The sequence below is a fragment of the Euleptes europaea genome, chromosome 10 (genome assembly GCF_029931775.1).
Source record: "Euleptes europaea isolate rEulEur1 chromosome 10, rEulEur1.hap1, whole genome shotgun sequence".
Classification (NCBI taxonomy): domain Eukaryota; kingdom Metazoa; phylum Chordata; class Lepidosauria; order Squamata; family Sphaerodactylidae; genus Euleptes; species Euleptes europaea.
The window spans coordinates 51121278-51142477 of record NC_079321.1 but is presented as its reverse complement, the minus strand read 5'-3'; the positions used below and the strand labels follow the sequence as shown (position 1 = coordinate 51142477).

The 21200-nt window shown below is 45.4% G+C and overlaps 1 protein-coding gene across 1 annotated transcript in view; it reads left to right on the top strand.

Annotated features, from left to right (window-relative positions):
• Nucleotides 1-21200, top strand: part of UBE3D (ubiquitin protein ligase E3D) — a gene marked incomplete at its 5' end in the record, with an annotated part of 77892 nt that overhangs the window by 10286 nt on the left and 46406 nt on the right. Inside the window, 3 exons of the mRNA XM_056856082.1 lie at nucleotides 5572-5806; nucleotides 9645-9714; nucleotides 12899-12968. Coding sequence (XP_056712060.1) covers nucleotides 5572-5806; nucleotides 9645-9714; nucleotides 12899-12968 — 375 coding nt within the window. The remainder of the gene's footprint in view (nucleotides 1-5571; nucleotides 5807-9644; nucleotides 9715-12898; nucleotides 12969-21200) is intronic.

Below are 21200 nucleotides of genomic sequence, written 5' to 3'. Positions count from 1 at the left end.
TGGAAACTGATTTATATGTGTCTTATAATTAGGAGGGTGGGCATAAAAATAGAGTACTGGGGCAGTTTTAGTAAGCTCAATGTTTTCCACATGTAAATGCCTTCCTTTAAAACAAATGTTAGTGAATTTGTAATATTAATGAGTTAATTAATGTGAGTTCATCATGTTATTTATTTAGGTATTTCTCCCTGATGGGGACCCCGATTGGCTTATGTATAGTAACCAACTGTCTGGTTGGGGGGAAAGGCCTACCCTTCTAATGGAGGGGTTAATGGGATTTTTTTACCAAATAATGTTGTTTACCTCCCTCCCTTAAAAAAGCCTCAAATGCCACACATTAAGCCTCTATTCAAGGGGCAGGACCTTTTTTTCTCCAGGCTGTTGGCAACTGTCAACAGTCAAAAATACAATGTAGACAAACAAAATAAGCAGCTACCTTGTTGGCCAATCCTGGATCCAGTGGGCTGCTCATCCAAGGTTAAGTCTTGAGCTCTGAGCCAAGAACCTGGGCCAGCGTGGTATAGTGGTTAAGAGCGGTGGTTTGGAGTGGTGGACACTGATCTGGAGAACCAGGTTTGATTCCCCACTCCTCCACATGAGCGGCGGAGGCTAATCTGGTGAACCGGGTTGGTTTCCTCACTCCTACACATAAAGTCAGCTGGGTGACCTTGAGCTAGTCACAGCTCTCTTAGAGCTCTCTCAGCCCCATCTACCTAACAGGGTGTCTGTTGTGAGGAGGGGAAGGGAAGGTGATTGTAAGCTGGTTTTATTCGCCTTTAAGTGGTAGAGAATGTCAGCATATAAAAGCCAACTCTTTTTCTCTTCACCTCTGGCCATGCCCAGGAAAACAAAACCTAAGCGGGGATGTTCTGGAGCTGGCAGAGAGATCCCTCCCCACCTTTGCCTCCTTGGTTATCAGTATTTGCCGCTATTTTCCGCTCTAAGCCTTGTTGTGAGTGTTCACATAATGACATGGCAAGGTGACAGCCAGACAGTAGACATAAGGAGTGCGTTAAGTCTGGGCACAGAATGTGAACTTCCCATTGCTCATGGAACGGCCCGTCATAAGGTCTTTTATGCTGTGCGGATTGAGCCTGGATAGAGGGCTGTGCCAAGCACAAAGGGAAAAGACCTTAATACTGAGCTGTTCTGTGGGCGTGTAATTTTTGACGAGATGAAAGTAATCGTTAATCACGGTAAGGGCTCCCCTGAGGTATCTGTCCTTCTTGTTACTCCTTATTAGTTCTAAGTATAGCGTGCATAAGTCTTCATTTTCCCTTAAATAATGCAGCTAAGAACTTGCTCTAGTGCCGCTGGAGGTCATATTGAGTCTTTCAGTATTTTCACCTTCAAGATGTGAAAATGGTTACTGCCTCTCAGCGCTTAAATGCTTTGTAGCTGACTTTTTTATTTCCTGACTTGACCATCTTTTTTGTGTGTGTGATGCTCATCTATAGCTTAAGGTAGTTAAGAAATGTTTGTAGGCAGTGGGAGAGGGAGCAAGGTTCCCCACCCCCTTTACCAGGGGGTGGGGTAGTTGGAAGTGGTATTATTGAGTCATTGTCGGCTGTTAGCATATGCATTTTTTTCTCATTCCTGCTGTTGACTCTGGTCAAACTTCCTTTGCTGATTTTTGTAATTATCCCCATTGTACTACAGCCAACACTGTTGAAATAGACGTGAGGCTGAACAACAGCCTTTCCCCCACTCTCAACCTCTAGAAGCAGTTTTTAACATTCTTAATTGTTTTAGTATAGTGAATAATGTATATGTATCTACTTATAGCTGCAGGGCAAGGAACTTCGGCACTCAGTTCTTATTTGGTACAGGAAGAGTGCAAGAGAGTAAAGGGCAGGGTTACAACACGAAAGAATAATATAATAATAAAATAATTAATAAAATAACAGTTATGAAGGTAGAAAGCCAGCAGGGGTCAGGGGGCTATCCAGTGTGCTGCATGGAGTGTCACATGTATGATTATCTGCCTGCTGGACAGAAGTCGTGGGTGTGTGCTCGGTGCAGGGAGCTCCTGGCTCTCAGGAAGCGAGTTCACTTCCTTGAGGCCAAGGTAGCTCAACTGGAGGAGCTGAGGCAGGCAGAGAGAAAGGTGACTAAGGACTCCGGGGATGAAATAGTCACATCCCAGTCCCAAGGTGACGGCAACCTGCCAGTCATGGATGATGGAGCCCTTGGGGAAGGAGGCCATCTCACTGAGGTAGGGGGATGTGGTACCTTAGAAGGGACCTCTTCCTTGGTGGATGAACAGATATCCTCTCGTACCGAGGATATGCCTCAGAGGGGAGGGAGGCTTCTTGTAGTGGGGGATTCAATCCTTAGGAATGTAGATAGCTGGGTTTCTGGTGGGTGCATTGACCGCATGGTGACTTGCCTGCCTGGTGCGAAGGTTGTGGACATTACCCGTCATATAGGTAGTCTGGTAGGTAGTGCTGGGGAGGAGCCAGTGGTTGTGGTGCATGTTGGCACCAACGACGTGGGGAAATGTAGTCTGGAGGTCTTGGAATCCAAATTTAGGTTGCTAGGCAGGAGACTAAAAGCCAGGACCTCCAAGGTAGTGTTCTCAGAAATGCTACCTGTTCCACGTGCAGGACCAGCTAGGCAGGCACAGTTGGTGAGTCTCATTGCGTGGATGAGACGGTGGTGCAGGGAAGAGGGCTTTAGATTTGTAAGGAACTGGGCAACATTTTGGGACAAGCCGGGCCTATACAAAAGGGATGGGGTCCACTTGAATCAGGATGGAACCAGACTGCTGGCGCGTAATATAAAAAAGGTGGCAGAGCAGCTTTTAAACTGAACCTGGGGGGAAAGCCGACAGGAGCTGAGAAGCATCCAGTTCGGGCAAACTCACTGCACACGGACAAAGGGAAAATTGCTTCAGATTGCCCACATGGGAATTACTTGGACATGAAAGGGAATGAAAAAAAAAAAGATGGATAGCCACTTAAAGATGCCCAAAGGCACATGCCAGGCAAGTCAAAAGTGAGAAACAGTGTGGAGGTGTTTCTATGCTAATTCTAGAAGCCTCCAAGCAAAAATGGGGGAATTAGAGTGCATGGTTTTAAGAGAAAACATAGATATGGTGAGCATTACAGAAACCTGGTGGAGGGGAGAGAACCAGTGGGATACAGGAAATTACAGGCCAGTTAGCTTAAAGTCTGTTCCAGGTAAATTAGTGGAAAGCATTATTAAAGATAAAATTGTCAAGCATATAGAAGGGCAAGGTCTGCTGGGCAAAACCCAACATGGCTTCTGTAAGGGTAGGTCCTGTCTCACTAACCTATTAGAGTTTTTTGAAAGCGTCAATAAGCATGTGGACAGGAATGAGCCTGTGGATATTGTGTATTTGGATTTCCAAAAAGCTTTTGACAAAGTCCCCCACCAAAGACTGCTAAGCAAACTTCATAGTCACGGGATAAGAGGACAAGTCCTCTTATGGATTGAGAGCTGGCTGAAAAATAGAAAGCAGAGAGTAGGAATCAATGGTCAGTTCTCCCAATGGCGGGATGTGAGCAGTGGGGTGCCTCAGGGATCTGTGTTGGGACCGGTGCTTTTCAACCTGTTCATCAATGACCTGGAGTTGGGGTTAAACAGTGAAGTAGCCAAGTTTGCAGATGACATCAAATTATTTAGGGTGGTAAAAAAAAAAACGGACTGTGAAGAGCTCCAGAAGGATCTCTGCATACTAGAAGAATGGGCATTAAAATGGCAAATGAGATTCAATGTGAGTAAGTATAAAGTGATGCATATTGGGACAAAAAATCCCAACTTCACATATACACTGATGGGATCTGTGCTGGCAGCGACAGACCAAGAAAGGGATCTTGGGGTGGTAGTGGATAGCTCAATGAAGATGTCAATCCAGTGTGCGGCTGCTGTAAAAAAGGCAAATTCCATGCTGGCCATAATTAGACGAGGAATAGAGAATAAAACTGCTGATATCATACTGCCCTTGTACAAATCTATGGTGAGACCACACTTGGAGCAACTGTGTACAGTTCTGGTCACCACACCTAAAAAAGGATATTACAGAGCTTGAGAAGGTGCAGAAAAGTGCACCAAATGATTAGGGGACTAGAGCATCTGTCCTATGGGGAGCGGTTAAGACACTTAGGGCTGTTTAGCTTGGAAAGAAGGCGAATGAGGGGAGATGTGATAGAGGTCTATAAAATTATGCATGGTTTGGAGAGAGTGGACAGGGAGAAGTTTTTCTCCCTCTCCCATAATACTAGAACACGGGGTCATCTGCTAAAGCTGGAAGGTGAGAGATTCAAAACAAATAAAAGGAAGTATTTTTTCACACAATGCATAGTTAAATTGTGGAACTCCCTGCCCCAGGATGTGGTGATGGCTGCCAGCTTGGAGGGCTTTTACAGGGGAGTGGACATATCCATGGAGGAGAGGGGTGTTCATGGCTATTAGTTAGAATGGATACTAGTCATTCTGCATACCTATTCTCTCTAGTATCAGAGGAGCATGCCTATTATTTTGGGTGCGGTGGAACACAGGCAGGATGGTGCTGCTGCACTCGTCTTGTTAGTGGCTTCCTAGAGGCACCTGGTTGGCCACTGTGTGAACAGACTGCTGGACTTGATGGACCTTGGTCTGATCCAGCAGGGCCTTTCTTATGTTCTTATGTTCTTATTAGGTATTGTGTGTGTGTGTAAAGTGCCGTCAAGTCGCAGCCGACTTATGGCGACCCCTTTTGGGGTTTTCATGGCAAGAGACTAACAGAGTTGGTTTGCTAGTGCCTTCCTCTGCACAGCAACCCTGGTATTCCTTGGTGGTCTCCCATCCAAATATTAACCAGGGCTGACCCTGCTTAGCTTCTGAGGTCTGACGAGATCAGGCTAGCCTGGGCCATCCAGGTCAGGGCATTTGGTATTGTATGTGTGTGTAAAGTGCCGTCAAGTCATAGCTGACTTATGGGAACCCATTTTCAAGGCAAGAGACTAACAGAGGTGGTTTGCCATTGCCTTCCTCTGCACAGCGACCCTGGACTTCCTGGTGGTCTCCCATCCGAGTAGTAGCCAGGGCTGACCTTGCTTAGCTTCTGAGATCTGACGAGTTCAGGCTGGACTTCCTGGTGGTCTCCCATCCGAGTAGTAGCCAGGGCTGACCTTGCTTAGCTTCTGAGATCTGACGAGTTCAGGCTAGCCTGGGCCATCCTATTAATAGACTGTGCTCCTTCAAAAAGAAAAAAAATGCACATCTCTTCACTACCCCCCCCCCCCAGTATCCTGCCATTTCAAGAACTCCTTCTTAGTTTGGAGCATCTGTGAGTCTTCCAGCAGTGGGTGTTCTCCTATCTCAGTATATTCAATAAAAGTTTTTCCTTTTCTTTAAAAAAAATTCTCTTAGCAGTGACGTGGACTAGACAAAAAGTCGTTTATTTATCTTGCCACTCCACTGACTTGTTGGAGCTTTGATTGAAATTGGGAAACAAGAAAAAGGGATCTCATTCCCCCCCCCCCCCCGCTATAATTGTACAATTATCAGATCAGTAAAGGAGGTCTGAGTAATGTGGCAACTAACATTAGTTTTCATCTTCCTTAGGACATTTCTCAGAGTTCTTTCCCTTCCTGGGGAAAACTGGAGTGATTTGGTAGAGGAATGGTGCTGCCATCCCAACCCTTTCAACAGCAGCCTGCTGCACCCTCAAAACAATGATTGTTTTCTTGGACACAATTATTTCCTAGTGAATTCAGGGAGTGAGTCAACTGTGTCATCACCTGAACTACTTCATTCACAGTCTCAAGGTGCAGTTTCTGGAAACAGTGGTTCAGTCTTGGTGAGTATGCTGGACGTGAATGAGCAGGAACAATGAAAAGAACAAGAAAGACTTCTGTCTGTGTCTCTAGAGAGTCACATGAACACATGTGGCTGCCTTATACGGAATCAGACCCTTGGTCCATCAAAGTCAGAATTGTCTACTCAGGCCGGCAGCTGTTCTCCAGGGTCAGAGGCAGGGGTCTTTCACATCACCTACCTGCCTAGTTCCTTTAATTGGAGATGCCAGGGATTGAACCTGGCACTAGCAATCAGAGGAGGCAATGCTGGCCTTTCATAGGACTACTTGTCTGGCTGTCAATATAAGATAGCTTTATATAAACATATACCCATGCGCAAATATAGTTGGTACTACCATGCTTTGACTCCTGAATAGATCCACTGAGCCAAGCTGTGCCTATTTGGTTGATGCAGAATATTGAGATAAGGTGTAGATCTGGACTGAAATTAAATTAAAACAACCTAGAGGAGGCCTAATGGAGAACATGAAAGTATGGGAAAGGCAAGAGAATGAGGCTGGTTTTATGTCCATTTCTAACTTGGATGGTGATAGTTTTACCTTCAGAACTCCTAGGGGGAATTGACAAATATTTCCATTGCTTGGGAACTACAACATCAAGTTACAACTTAGAATCATAGAAAGGAATCATAGAGTTGGAAGGGACCACCAGGGTCATCTAGTCCAACCCCCTGCACAATGCAGGAAATTCACAACTACCTCCCCCCCCCAGTGACCCCTACTCCATGCCCAGAAGATGGCCAAGATGCCCTCCCTCTTATGAACTGCCTACGGTCATAGAATCAGCATTGCTGACAGATGGCCATCTAGCCTCTGCTTACAAACCTCCAGAAAAGGAGAACTTACCACCTCCCGAGGAAGCCTGTTCCACTGAGGAACTGCTCTGTTAGAAAATTGTTCCTAAAGTCTAGACGGAAACCCTTTTGATTTAATTTTAACCCGTTGGTTCTGGTCCAACCTTCTGGGGCAACAGAAAACAATTCAGCACCATCCTCTATATGACAGCCCTTCAAGTACTTGATATGTGGAAGAGCAGCTCTTCTATATTCCCTTAAACCATGTTTTGTAATTAAAGTTTACCCATTTTGCTAAGCATTGTTGAATGATAAGTCACTGAATCACAAACTGTTGAGTGACATAGTTCCATGTGTAGTGAACTGGCCCTTCGGGTCATTGATGTTACTTCATGTGTCTGGCACCAGCTGGGCAACTACACTCCAAATCAACACACAACACAATGCTTAAATGCCCCAAAGTTTCACAGCATACTAGCGGTTTCCTCTAAGGGTAAATATTTTGTTCAAGACAATATTGTGGACCTTTTGTGATAGAAGCCCGAAAAGATAGGAACAACGCCAGATTGCCAGCAGCTGAAAGTTGTCGTAGAAGATACATTGGTTTAATTTGTGTAGCAAAAAGGTATCTCCCCTTTTGTTCAAACTAGTGAAAACACTGGCTCTCCTGCCATTACTTGGACATTGAAATAGGGGGGAAATGTATTTAGGTAGCAGTTATCACCACAGTGCTTTATAAGGAATGTAACAGCGGCTCCAAATACTGGTTTGTTAGAAACCAACTTTCCAAATGCAGAAAACAAGCTTCAGTATGATTTTCATTAGGAGTAAATTTCATTACAAGGAAGCCCATTGAGTGTGGGTTGTGATGAGAGCCACTGTGGTGTGGGGGTTAGAGTGGTGGACTGAGATATCCAGAGACACAGGCAGGTTCAAGTCCCCGCTCTGCCATAGAACCTTGTAGGAAATTGGGGAAGTCCAGTCCTGTGTGGCGCTTCACCTGGTGCGCTGCAAACGGTAAAGCTCCCTCTTCTTCACGTAAAGCAAGCATGCTGGCATTGTCCAGCTCTGTCCTAATTATTTTTATTTATCTATTTTTATTTAGAATCATAGAGTTGGAAGGGATCACCAGGGTCATCTAGTCCAACCCCCTGCACAATGCAGGAAATTCACAACTACCTCCCCCCCCCCCACACCTAGTGACAAGAAGATGGCCAAGATGCCTTCCCTCTCATCATCTGCCTAAGGTCACAGAATCAGCATTGCTGACAGATGGCCATATAACCTCTTCTTAAAAACCTCCAGGGAAGGAGAGCTTACCACCTCCCAAGGAAGCCTGTTCCACTGAGGAACCGCTGTAACTGTTAGAAAATTCTTCCTAATGTCTAGACAGAAACTCTTTTGATTTAATTTCAACCCGTTGGTTCTGGTCCGACCTTCTTGGGCAAAAGAAAACAACTCGGCACCATCCTCAATATGACAGCCCCTCATGTACTTGAACATTATTATCATATCCCCTCTCAGTCTTCTCTTCAGGCTAAACATACCCAGCTCCTTCAACCTTTCCTCATAGTACTCCAAATATAAGGAAATTAAAAAAAAATGCAAACAAAAACCCCCCCAAAATCTTACACAGTCCTGATGCTGTCATGCTGTGGAGTTGTGGGAAGCTGCGGCACCCTTTCTTAACCTTCCTCTATCCCAGGAAGTTTCAGGTTCATATCTCACATTGGTCACAAGCTGGTTTTGTGAGCTTCCAGGCAAGCTGTTCGATTCCACTCCCTTCTCTCCCTCCATCTGCAGTGTGGGAATAAAAATGTTAGTCTGTCTTACAGAACTGCCATGAAGCTTGATTTAACAATCACAAGCGAACCAGAATTTGTTCATGATGCATATGGCCCAGATCAATCGCCAGGCTCATACACTCCCTCCTTTATACAATGCACCCAAATTGATGATGGAAGTGTGTTTCTTTCCCTTGTCTGTGTGTGTAAAGTGCCTTCAAGTCGCAGCCGACCTATGGCGACCCCTTTTTGGGGTTTTCATGGCAAGAGACTAACAGAGGTGGTTTGCCAGTGCCTTCCTCTGCACAGTAACCCTGGTATTTCTTGGTGGTCTCCCATCCAAATACTAACCAGGGCTGACCCTGCTTAGCTTCTGAGATCTGACGAGATCAGGCTAGCCTGGGCCAGCCAGGTCAGGGCATTTCTTTCCCTTAGCCACAGCTTAATCTCAGTTAAGAATCCCAGTTTATTATTTTCCCCGTAACTAGAACTTGTCCATATTTGGGTGTCATACCGAATTGGGTGTCTTTGGTCTTAAACGAAGAAAGGATCCTTCTCATCTGTTGATGAATTTTTTCCTGTAAATAATCTAGCATCTGACGCCATGTGTTTCACAATGGAACACTAATGCAGACTGTCTGTCATAAATTATAATGGTTGGGACCAAGTGCAGTAATTTTTAAGGGCTGTCCAGTATGACAGTGTTTTGCGAAATGGTAATCTTTGGAGCCCCATGGCGCAGGGTGGTAAGCTGCAGAACTCAGTCCAAGCTCTGCTCACAACCTGAGTTCGATCCCGACGGAAGTTGGTTTCTGGTCACCGGCTGAAGGTTGACTCAGCCTTCCATCCTTCCGAGGTTGGTAAAATGAGTACCCAGCTTGCTGGGGGTAAAGGGAAGATGACTGGGGAAGGCACTGGCAAACCACCCCGTAAACAAAGTCTGCCTAGTAAACGTCGGGATGTGACGCCACCCCATGGGTCAGGAATGACCCGGTGCTTGCACAGGGGACCTTTACCTTTTTAATCTTCTTTGATGTGGGAACAGTATAGTTGGAAATAGAGACACAGCCATTAGTTCTGGGTTTTAAAAAGCAAGCTGGGAGCTAAGGGTTAATAAAATTGTCTATAGGATTGAATTCCCTGTTTAGACAACGGCCTGAGTTATTTAAAGTAGCAGAGTAAAGTTTTGCACGTCTTTTCTGCAGAGAGGAGACATTTCAATGACATTTCTTTGCCCTACAGAAATCAAAGGCAAATAGCAGGGTAATTTGCAAACGCTGCAAGACATTGTTGGGAGAGGCTCTGTCCACAGGTATGGAATACACAAATAAAATCTTTCCGAGGCTTACTTGGTTACTCACAGCTAGAAATAAAAAAAAGTTTCCCATCTTTTTGTTACTGAGCCTTTTCTTGTGCCCTAACATTGTCCTCAAATGCAGAAATGTAGCTGAAGATTTCCCCCCACTTACCTGCTTGAAATGAGCCCCGTGGCGCAGAGTGGTAAGCTGCAGTACTGAAGGCAAAAGCTCTGCTCACTACCTGAGTTCGATCCCGACGGAAGTCGGTTTCAGGTCGCCGGCTCAAGGTTGACTCAGCCTTCCATCCTTCCGAGGTCGGTAAAATGAGGACCCAGCTTGCTGGGGGTAAAGGGAAGATGACTGGGGAAGGCACTGGCAAACCACCCCATAAACAAAGTCTGCCTAGTAAACATCGGGATGTGATGTCACCCCATGGGTCAGGAATGACCCGGTGCTTGCACAGGGGACCTTTACCTTTTTACCTGCTTGAAAAGGCACAATTGATTTATTTAGACAAGGATTGGGCAAATGTTTGTGATTTTTTCCCTGCGTTGTTTATTAAAGCAAAATGCATGTTGTGATGTGAGGTCACTGGGAGTTTCCCCACCAGAAGATGTTGAAGAAATGGAGCAAACCCTCACTCCTGAAGCATCATGGTCTGCATTTTGTAACAGGGAGGGAAGAGGGAAGCAGGGGCTACTCTTTTGAGCAATGGATGCCCAGCGTTGGAAATCTGTTGTTTCACCTTCCGATTACCAGCATGTGGGCAGAAGAAAGGGTTCCTTCAGGTCCAGATCTTGTTTATGATTGGTCCTCTGACCCATTTATGTGGCACTATCAAACTTTAATTGTCTGCTTTAGAATGCGTTTATTTAATGCAGTATGGAGATATTGTCGAAGGCTTTCACGGTCAGAGTTCATTGGTTCTTGTAGGTTATCCGGGCTGTGTAACCGTGGTCTTGGAATTTTCTTTCCTGACGTTTCGCCAGCAACTGTGGCAGGCATCTTCAGAGTAGTAACACTGAAGGACAGTGTCTCTCAGTGTCAAGGGTGTAGAAAGAGTAATATATAGTCAGAAAGGGGTTGGGTTTGAGCTGAGTATTGTCCTGCAAAAGTATTGTCCTGTAAGTATCAAGATAATGTGCTAATGAGGGTATGGTATGTTAATATGGAACCATTGTATCCTGAAGTGATCTGTTAATGTGTGTAATCCAAAACTAATCTGTATGGCTATTGTTGAATGTTGTCTTTGTCTGGAGGTTTTTCAGGGCAGGAAGCCAAGCCTTATTCATTCTTAAACTCTCCTCTTTTCTGTTAAAGTTGTGCTGATGTTTGTGAATTTCAATGGCTTGAAATTCACAAACAGGAAAACTAGCATTCTGATCAAGAATTCCACTCTTCATCCCGACACACACAGAAAACTATGCAAGACTGAAGCACAACCACCACGATTATATGGACTACCTAAAATTCATAAGGATTCCGTTCCACTCCGACCCATCGTGAGTGCCATTGGTTCCCCAACATATGAATTAGCTAAATATTTGACCACCCTCCTACAGGACCACATTGGAAAAACCACTTCTTACATCAAAGATTCAACTCACTTCATCAACAAAATCAGTCCGTTAAGACTCAATCCAAAGGATATATTAATCAGTTTTGATGTTGTATCCCTCTTTACCAAGGTTCCAGTTAAAGACACAATCTCATTGATTAACCAGATTTTTCCAGAAGATATAACAGCCTTATTTCACCATTGTTTGACAACAAGTTATTTCCTATGGGATCAAGAATTTTATGAACAGATTGATGGAGTAGCTATGGGAAGTCCACTCAGTCCAGTAATAGCAAACTTTTACATGGAATATTTTGAAAAGACAGCATTAGAATCAGCACCTTACAAACCTACAGTCTGGTTCAGGTTCGTAGATGATACATTTACCATTTGGAGCCATGGTGAAGAAAAATTAATGGACTTTCTAAACCATCTTAATAATATCCATCCAAACATTCAGTTTACCATGGAAAAGGAAATTGAGGGTAAACTCCCATTTCTTGATACCCTTGTCATCCGTAAATCAAACCTTCAGTTAGGTCACAAGGTCTACCGGAAACCAACTCACACAGATCGCTACTTACACAAAAACTCCAACCACCACCCCCGACAGAAAAGAGGAATAATCAAAACATTAATGGACCGTGCAAGACGGATCTGTGAACCACAGTTTCTCAAGGAAGAAACTAACCATCTAAATCACGCACTGCTAGCAAACGGCTACTCCAAGAATGAAATCAGAAGGGCCATTGAACCAAACAAAAATCAGAAAACTCAAGAAAAACAGTCTCCCATAGGAAAGGTATTCTTGCCATTTATTAAAGGAGTCACTGATAGGATGGAGAAACTTTTGAAAAAACATAACCTACAAACAGTGTTTAAACCCACCAAGAAAATACAACAAATGCTACGATCAGCAAAAGACAAAAGAGACCCCCTCACCTCTGCAGGAGTATATCGTATACCTTGCAGCTGTGGAGAAGTTTACATCGGGACCACAAAACGCAGCATACAAACAAGGATAAAAGAACATGAAAGATACTGCAGACTTGGCCAACCTGAGAAATCAGCAGTGGCTGAACATGGACTGACACAAACAGGACACAGGGTCTTATTCCAAGACACTGAAAGACTGGACAATTCTACCAACTATTTTGTCAGATTGCACAGAGAAGCCATTGAAATTCACAAACATCAGCACAACTTTAACAGAAAAGAGGAGAGTTTAAGAATGAATAAGGCTTGGCTTCCTGCCCTGAAAAACCTCCAGACAAAGACAACATTCAACAATAGCCATACAGATTAGTTTTGGATTACACACATTAACAGATCACTTCAGGATACAATGGTTCCATATTAACATACCATACCCTCATTAGCACATTATCTTGATACTTACAGGACAATACTTTTGCAGGACAATACTCAGCTCAAACCCAACCCCTTTCTGACTATATATTACTCTTTCTACACCCTTGACACTGAGAGACACTGTCCTTCAGTGTTACTACTCTGAAGATGCCTGCCACAGTTGCTGGCGAAACGTCAGGAAAGAAAATTCCAAGACCACGGTTACACAGCCCGGATAACCTACAAGAAGCAGTATGGAGAGTCTGAAAGCTTTTTCTTTTTCCTTCTAGGTGTCACAAAATATTATTTCACTGAATTGCTTGTTCGGCCATCTGAAGAGCATTTTGAGGCAATACCAAGGTGCGAAAGCTAAACTTGTGTAATGTTTTGAGTATTGAAATGGTATTGCTCTTTAAATACCTAGATCCTTGCTGCTCTTTTCCTTTACCAGTTTCAGGAGATGAGTATTACACACTAAGCCCGATCCTACTGTTTTAAGTGGTTAATCCATTTTATGTATTTATTATTAAGTACATTTTACCCAGCCCAACCACCAAGGAGCTTAGGGTGGTATTCACTGTTCTCTCTCCTCCATTTATCTTTACCACGAGCCTGTGAGGTAAGCTAGGCTGAGCAAGAGTGACTGGCCCAAGGTTGCCCATCTGGCTTCACAGGCATCTCAACCTGGTTCTCCCAGATCCTAGCCTGACAGTCTAACGGCTACATGACAATGGCTGTTGCTGACTATTTAGTGAACATACGTTGCTTTGTGTGATCGCGGTCATATTTATGTAATTTGATTAATATTAGTGGTCAGAATTACTGAACTCAGATGTCACCTTGAACTTTAAATTAGATTATTCGTATGTGTGATGAAGAGATGTCAATCTCTGCGGTGCCTAAAGGCTACAAACATATAGAGCTTTGAAACTAGGGTTGCCAGGTGCCCGGTGGTGGCAGGCAACCCCCCCGGCAATTCGCCCCTCTGCCCATCGACCACCTGAGGGTTGGTGGGCAAACATGCATGCGCGCACCGATGCACCGCGGCACTTCCGGTTTGCAACCGAAAGTGCCGCCTCGCGATGGGCCTTTTCCGCTTAGTTTGAGTGGCAAAGGGCCGCTTTACCACTCAAACTAAGAGGAAAAGACCCCTCACAAGGTGGCACTTCCGGTTGTAAACCGGAAGTGCCGCGCGCATCGGTGCGCGCATGCATGTTTGCACACCAACCCTCAGGTGGTCAATGGGCAGAGGGGCGAATTGCCGGGGGCTTTTCCTCTTAGTTTGAGTGGTAAAGCGGCCCTTTACCGCTCAAACTAAGCGGAAAAGGCCCCTCGCGAGGTGGCACTATCAGTTGTAAACCAGAAGTGCCGCATGCGCGCAATCGCTCCCACAGTCCTGATAGCCTCTTGCCGGAGCAGAGGAGGGACCTGGTAAGCCTATTTGAAACCTCTGAATATCACTGCTATGGGGCAGCATCAAGGGAAGGCCTTGGCCTCTATGCTGTGTTTGTTGGCCCTCCAAGGCCGTTGGTTGGCCGCTATGTGAAACAGGATACTGGACTCGAGGGCTCCTGGTCTGATCCGGCAGGGCTCTTACGTTCTAGAAATTCCAGAATATGTGGTGTTGCACATATTCTGAACAGTGTGGTAAAACTGCCCTGGCACTTAGACAGGACTTTTGGCCCACAGAAAGATTCACACAGCATTCTTTCGTGCATGTGTTCTCCTGCTGTATCCAGGTGATTAATCATTTTGGGGCTGGAACCCAGTAGCATTTTACACCACAGCCGTTCTTTGGCAAACGTTCTTCCACATTATGCAACAGAACCCTGAGAATGTATTGCAAGGCCAATTTTCTCAGTCTTATTGGGACCAATCCTACTTTATGTTTCCTGAGTGGGGCCTGAGATACCTCTGTCCTTGAAAGCCACTCTGTCACCCTCGTAATGTCCTTCTACCTTCAGTGTTGGTGATTTGCTGACAATAGTATTAATAATCCCCAACTTGAGTGTTCATTTGCTGTTGTAGCAAGTCTTAGGGTTAATCAGTGGCAAATTATGCAAACCTAATGTTGCTTTCATTAATTTCTTCTTGCCAATTACAGGCTGATAGCTAACTATCTTTTTCTAGCATGTACAGTCTCAGCCTCAGCTAAAGTTTTTTATTTCTTTTTAATTGGAAGATGGCTTTGAAATAAAACATTTTGGACAGTCCAGTTTGAAGCTCAGGAAAATGCACGTGTGCTGTGGTTACTATGGAACACAGCTTGCTGTGAACACCTTGTGTCCTTATCGTGCAACAAATTAATTTTTTCTCTTATGAAAGTGAAAAGATTTTGTTATTCATAGGCATAATAAATTTACAGTACCATCCTAAGCTGAGTAACACTGTTCTAAGCCTTCAGTGTTCTAAGACTTCAATGGACTTAGGTGTAACTCTGCCTAGGATGGCACTGTCAGTATTGAGAGAGAATAAGTCGACACTGGAGAGCCATTGTTAAGTCTACGTTTATGTTTAAAATACCTGGCGAAGTTTTTGTTGAATGGGGGAGCATAAGCACTGTAGGGTATGGGTCTGGTTTCTCTCAAGCCTGTTGTGCATGTGCATACACAAACGCATGCTCGCTCACACACAGCAGGCCCCAATAATAAGGTTGCCAGGCTTGTATTTGTTAATTCGAAGCATTTGTCTTGAGACACAACACTTGATAAAATTAGCAGCTCCAGTTTATTATATAGTCAAGAGAAGATATGTTGTTATGGAAGAAAGGGGAGGGTGGGGAGGAGAAGACAGTAGATTTATTGCTGTAAATAATTTGGATTATTGCTAATTTAGGACTCTAGTAATGGCACTGTGTTAATGTAGAATAAATTATTTCCGCAGGGCTAGCTTTCCTGACTAACCTAGCTTTGTGCCTGTCTCCTTCTTTAAAAAAATTTTTTTATTTTTTTTTTCATATATTCAGTACAATCAATTAACATTGCCTTTCAATCTTTTCTAATTCTCAATTAAAACTAACATATATATAACAATTATCTTCCCCTACTTTAACTTCCCCCCTTCATTCTTCTATCTCTGACTTATCTTCGTAATCCTCTTAGCAATTATTTTCTAATTCTTTATTAAAAAATTTTTTTATAAAACCTTCTACAGTTATTAAAAAAGAAAAAAAGTAGAAACAAGAAAATTAACTTAGTCTTAAGTTATAACCTTTAACATTTTGCACATTAAGTTCATTTTTGCAATAAACAATCCACGCCTCTCCCTCCTTAACAAATTCATCATTATCTTTTTGATTTACTAACTCAGTCAATTTTGCCATTTCTGCTAGTTCAAACATTTTATGAATCCAATCAGTTTTGTCCGGTATTTCTCATTTTCCATTTAGCTGCATAGACCATTCTCGCAGCTGTGGTGGCATAGAGTAAAAAGGTCCGTTGTGTTATAATATAGTCTGGTATAATACTTAACAACATCATCTCTGAAGTTTTAGGGATATTTTGTTGTAGAATTAACCTTAGCTCATTGTATATCATATCCCAAAAGTTTTTAGCTTTATCACAAAGCCACCAAACATGATGAAAAGAGCCAACTTTATCCTGACATTTCCTTCAGTTTGGTGACATTGTACTGTACATTGCAGACAATTTTTTCGGTGTCAGGTACCATCTGTAAATCATTTGGTAGATATTTTCCCTTATCGATTGGGAAAGAATCTTTTTCATGTATCTTGACCAAAGTCTTTCCCAACTTTTCAAGGAAATAGAATGACCAATTGTTTGTGCCCGGGTAATCACTGTTGGCTTGATTCTTTCTTGTTCTGCATATAGCAACAATAAAAGCTTGTACATCCTGGAAATTAGATGGTCAGTATTATCCAAAAGTGTCTGTTGTAGAATTGATTTTTCTTTAAGAAATCCCTTTTTCATATCTTGGATGTATACAGATTGTACTTGATAATATTGAAGCCATGTTAGATGGTCTTTAACCTCATCAAAATCCTTCAGGGCACATTTATTCCCTTCCCATTTTAAAAGATCTTGGTATATTATAAATTGTGATGGTCTTAATGGTCGCAAAGTTAACATTTCTTGAGAAGATATCCATAGTGGTGTCAGCCCTTGGCCCACAGAACCAGAAATCACCACAAAGTCATATAGAGTCCAAACAGATGGCTTTTACTGATCAAATAGGCATACAGTGCAAACGAATAAAATGACAGCTATGAGAGGCTCACTAGCTGGGAGATATTATAAGGCAGGAAAGGCGGGAGATTACACGCATGAATACAGTTTCCCAGGAGCTGAGTTCCCAGGCCTAGGTATGCGACCTTGGGGGGCAGACAATACAGCACAGAGACAGAGGCAATAACGAAACCGAGATAGCAGCCTGACATTCTGCTCCCCTCAAGGCCCCCTCCCAGTTCGCAAGGGGGCTGGCCTGTCCGGGTAAGCAATGTGAAAGGCGTCGACGAGGTCGGGGGCGGAGACATCCCGTGCGCGCACCCATTCGTCATAGGCAGGGGGGAAATGTTTCCAACGAACTAGATATTGCAGATTGCCATGGTGAATACGGGAGTCAAGGATCTTGGAGACTTCGAAGTGTTCTTCCCCCCCCACCATGATGGGTTGCGCAGGCGGTGGGTCCGGATGCCACCGTGGAGAAGCAACATGGGGTTTGAGGAGGCTTATGTGGAAAACAGGATGCACACGCCTCAAGGATTTGGGGAGAGCCAGTTCCACTGTGACAGGGTTTATGACCCGAGTAATGGGGAAAGGGCCAATGAATTTGGCGCTGAGCTTATGGCACGGTTGGGTGGAACGGAGATTTTTGGTGGAAAGGTAAACCAAAGCACCCACTTGCAGATCACCCCCGGGGGAGCGATGTTTGTCAGCTTGCGCTTTGTATTTACGTTTGGCCCGGTCGAGGTTGCTAACGAGCCAGGGCCAAGTGGTACGGAGGGCGTGTGCCCAGGAGGCAATGTCGGGGTTCCCCTCCCCCTCTACATCATCAGTAGGAGCGATGGGACTGAAATCTTGTCCATACACAGCAAAAAACGGGCTAAAACCTGTGGATTGATGCATGGCATTATTGTAGGCATATTCTGCTAAAGGTAACAGTTCCACCCAGTTATCCTGGTGGTAGTTAACATAACAACGCAAATAACATTCAAGTACAGCATTGACACGTTCAGTTTGACCATCAGTTTGAGGATGGTATGCACTAGACAATCCCTGTTCCACCCCCACCAACTTGAGGAAAGCTTTCCAAAACTTAGAAACGAAACCACTTCCGCGGTCACAAATTATTTTACGCGGAAACGAATGTAAACGAAAGATATGCGTCACGAAGAGGCGGGCCAGTTTCTGAGCAGAGGGGATCCCTGCGCATGGAATCAAATGTATTTGCTTAGAAAACAAATCAGTAACAACCCACAACACAGTTTTACCCCCACTGAGAGGGAGATCAGTCATGAAGTCCATAGCAATCACTTCCCAAGGTCTGCTGGGCGTTTCAAGAGGTTGTAGCAGTCCCGGGGGTTTGCCCTGCGATCGTTTCGCAGCGGCACAAACGGGACAGCTGCGGATGAAGGAGTCAATGTCGGAACACATTCCTCCCCACCAGAACTGTCTGCGCAATAAGTGAAGGGTCTTCAGAAACCCAAAGTGCCCAGCTGTTTTGGCTCCATGAGCTAAATGTAAAACGTCCTTCCGGAGAGCTTTGGGTACATACAATTTTGAGTCTTTGTACCAGGACCCCCCTTGTTCCAAAACACCAGGAGGTAGGGTATGAGCGGAACGTTCTAAAAGGCACTGGTCCCGAAGGACAGTTAAAAAGGATTCGGAGATGGGGATTTTGGAGGGAGCCCCCCCGTCGGTCATGGAGATCTGAGAAACAGTTATAGGGCTAGTGCTTACGTGCGGCGGCGCGCAGACTGCAGGCGGCTGAGCGGTCGGAGGGGTAGGAGGGGCGGGAACTCCGGTCTGTTGCGGTGGCGGCTGGGCAGCCGGTTGGGCTGGCGGAGCTTGCGAGTTAGGGAAGGTGTGCTGATGCTGGGATCGGGTTTGCACAGCCAGCATAGGTAGGGCCCCACGTTGCATAGGGGTGAACAGAGAGTTGGTGGGTCTTTCGAGTTTTACCGGATATTGTGGTAAACGGGAGAGGGCATCCGCGAGAACGTTCTGCTTCCCAGGGACGTGCTTCAGGGTGAAACGGAACTGAGCAAAGAACTCCGCCCACCGTTGTTGTTTCGCCGATAGCTTATGGGACCCCGTGAGGGCAGCTAGATTTTTGTGATCGGTCCAAACTTCAAAGGGTACTTTAGACCCTTCCAAGAATTGCCGCCATAAAGTCAGTGCATGATGAACTGCAGAGGCCTCTTTCTCCCAGATGGGCCAGTTTAATTGAGCGTGCGCAAATTTTTTTGAAAAGTAAGCGCAAGGGTGAAGAAGACCGTCCGGTCCTTGCTGGAGGAGAGCCCCTCCCATGGCTACATCGGAAGCATCGACTTGCACAATGAACATTTGATTTGGGTCTGGGTGCCGTAGCACCGGCTCCGAAGTGAAGAGGCGTTTGAGGGCCAGAAAGGCGGCTTGGCATTGCTCAGTCCATAGGATTTTTGCGGAGGGCAAGGCAGCCGAGCTTACTTTTCCCTTAGTTTTCAGCAGGTCCGTAATGGGTAGAGCCACTTGGGCGAAGTTAGGGATGAATCCCCGATAGAAGTTTGCAAATCCCAGAAATTGCTGTACTTGCTTACGGTTGGTGGGGGGAGTCCAATCGAGGACGGCTTGGACTTTGGCGGGGTCCATGCGAAGACCTTGGTGGGAGATGATGTATCCCAAAAACGTGAGTTTGTTTTGGTGAAATTCACACTTAGCTAGTTTAGCGAACAGTTGATGGTTACGCAGGCGTTGTAGAACTTCCCTGACCAGAGTCACATGCTCGTCCACAGTTTTCGAATAAATGAGAATGTCATCTAAGTAGACCACCACCCCACGATATAGAAGGTCATGTAGGATTTCATTGATGAGTTGCATGAAGACCCCCGGGGCCCCTTTTAATCCGAATGGCATTACAAGGAATTCATACATTCCGAAACAGCTAGAGAAGGCAGTGAGGTGTTCATCTCCTTCGCGGATACGGACTCGGTAGTAGGCTTCCACCAAGTCTAATTTAGAGAACACACGGCCTTCCTGTAATTGTCCCAAAATATCCGATATTAATGGGATAGGATAGGCGTTGGTCTGGGTAACCGCATTGAGCTTTCTGAAGTCAATGCACAGGCGAAGGTCGCCCTCTTTTTTCCGGACGAAAAACGCGGGGGCCGAGTTTGGGGCATTCGAAGGGCGAATGAACCCTCTGGCGAGGTTTTTGTCCAAAAAGTCCCGGAGGACAGTGCGCTCGGAAGCGCTCATAGGGTAAATCTTACTTTTGGTTAATGTGCAGTCCTTTACTACTTCAATCGCACAGTCTGAGGCCCGGTGGGGGGGTAAGGCATCACATTCCCTAAGGTCGAAGACATCTTCAAAGTCCCGGTATACAGCGGGTAGAGCCGGTGGTACTGGGGCAGTAGAGGTTAATGCTGGAACGGGCGGAAATGGCAGAGCAAAGTTTTGCCGATGCTGGTCGCAGGTGGGACTAGCGAAAGAGATAGTGTTTGTTTCCCAATCAATACTGGGACTATGTCCTTTAATCCAGTTAATTCCCAAGACCACTTCAAATCGGATAGGGGCTATAGTGAAGTCTATTTGTTCCCAGTGGGAACCAATTCCCATTGCCACCCCTATGGTGCGGTGATCAACTGGACCCCCCTGGAATTGGCTCCCGTCCATTTGAGCAAATTGGACGGGGGCGGGTAAAGCCTCTGAGTCGGCTCTGAGTGCAGCAAACGTGGCTTCGCTTATGAGAGTGCGACAGCAACCGGAGTCAATTAGTGCTTTGACGGGGATTTGTGGACCTCCGTTAAGTTGTTGTAAAACTGCATCCACGTAGACGGTGGAGTCCACTTCTTTGATTTTGGTAGGAGCATTCGGTTTGATAGGAAGATCCTGAGAGGTCTGTGGAGATGCTCCATTCACCACAGACCGGAGCCGTTTTTTGACAAGTCGAGGGGAGATTCCAGGTTTAAGGCTGGAGAAATCCAAGGGTTTTCCTCATCCGAAGAGGGAAAGCTGTCCCCCAATGGGGCACTTGTAATCCGAGACCCGGCGGGGTCGTTGGAAGCAGGCAGGGAGGCTGGGTCCCCGGCATGGAGTGCAGAGGGTGTGGGTCTTCCCGGAGCTGCGCTGCGGGTGGCCGCGGTGCCTCTGCGTGGTGGACGACCTCGGGCGCGGGTTGTCGTGCTGGGACGAAATAATTCCTGGCGGCGTGGGCAAACGGCTGCAAAGTGGCCCATTTCTCCGCATGTAAGACAGGCACCCCTCTGAAATCGGGCTTCACGTTCCTGGAGCGGACGTGGGGGATTTCGTGGGACGAGCAGTGGTGCCTTGGGTTGAGGCTTTTGGGTGCCCTTCTCCTTGTGCTTTTGACGGACGAGAGAAATAAAGCGGCGGCGGCTTTCCACTTCCTCGGCTAATAGGATCCAGCCTTCGA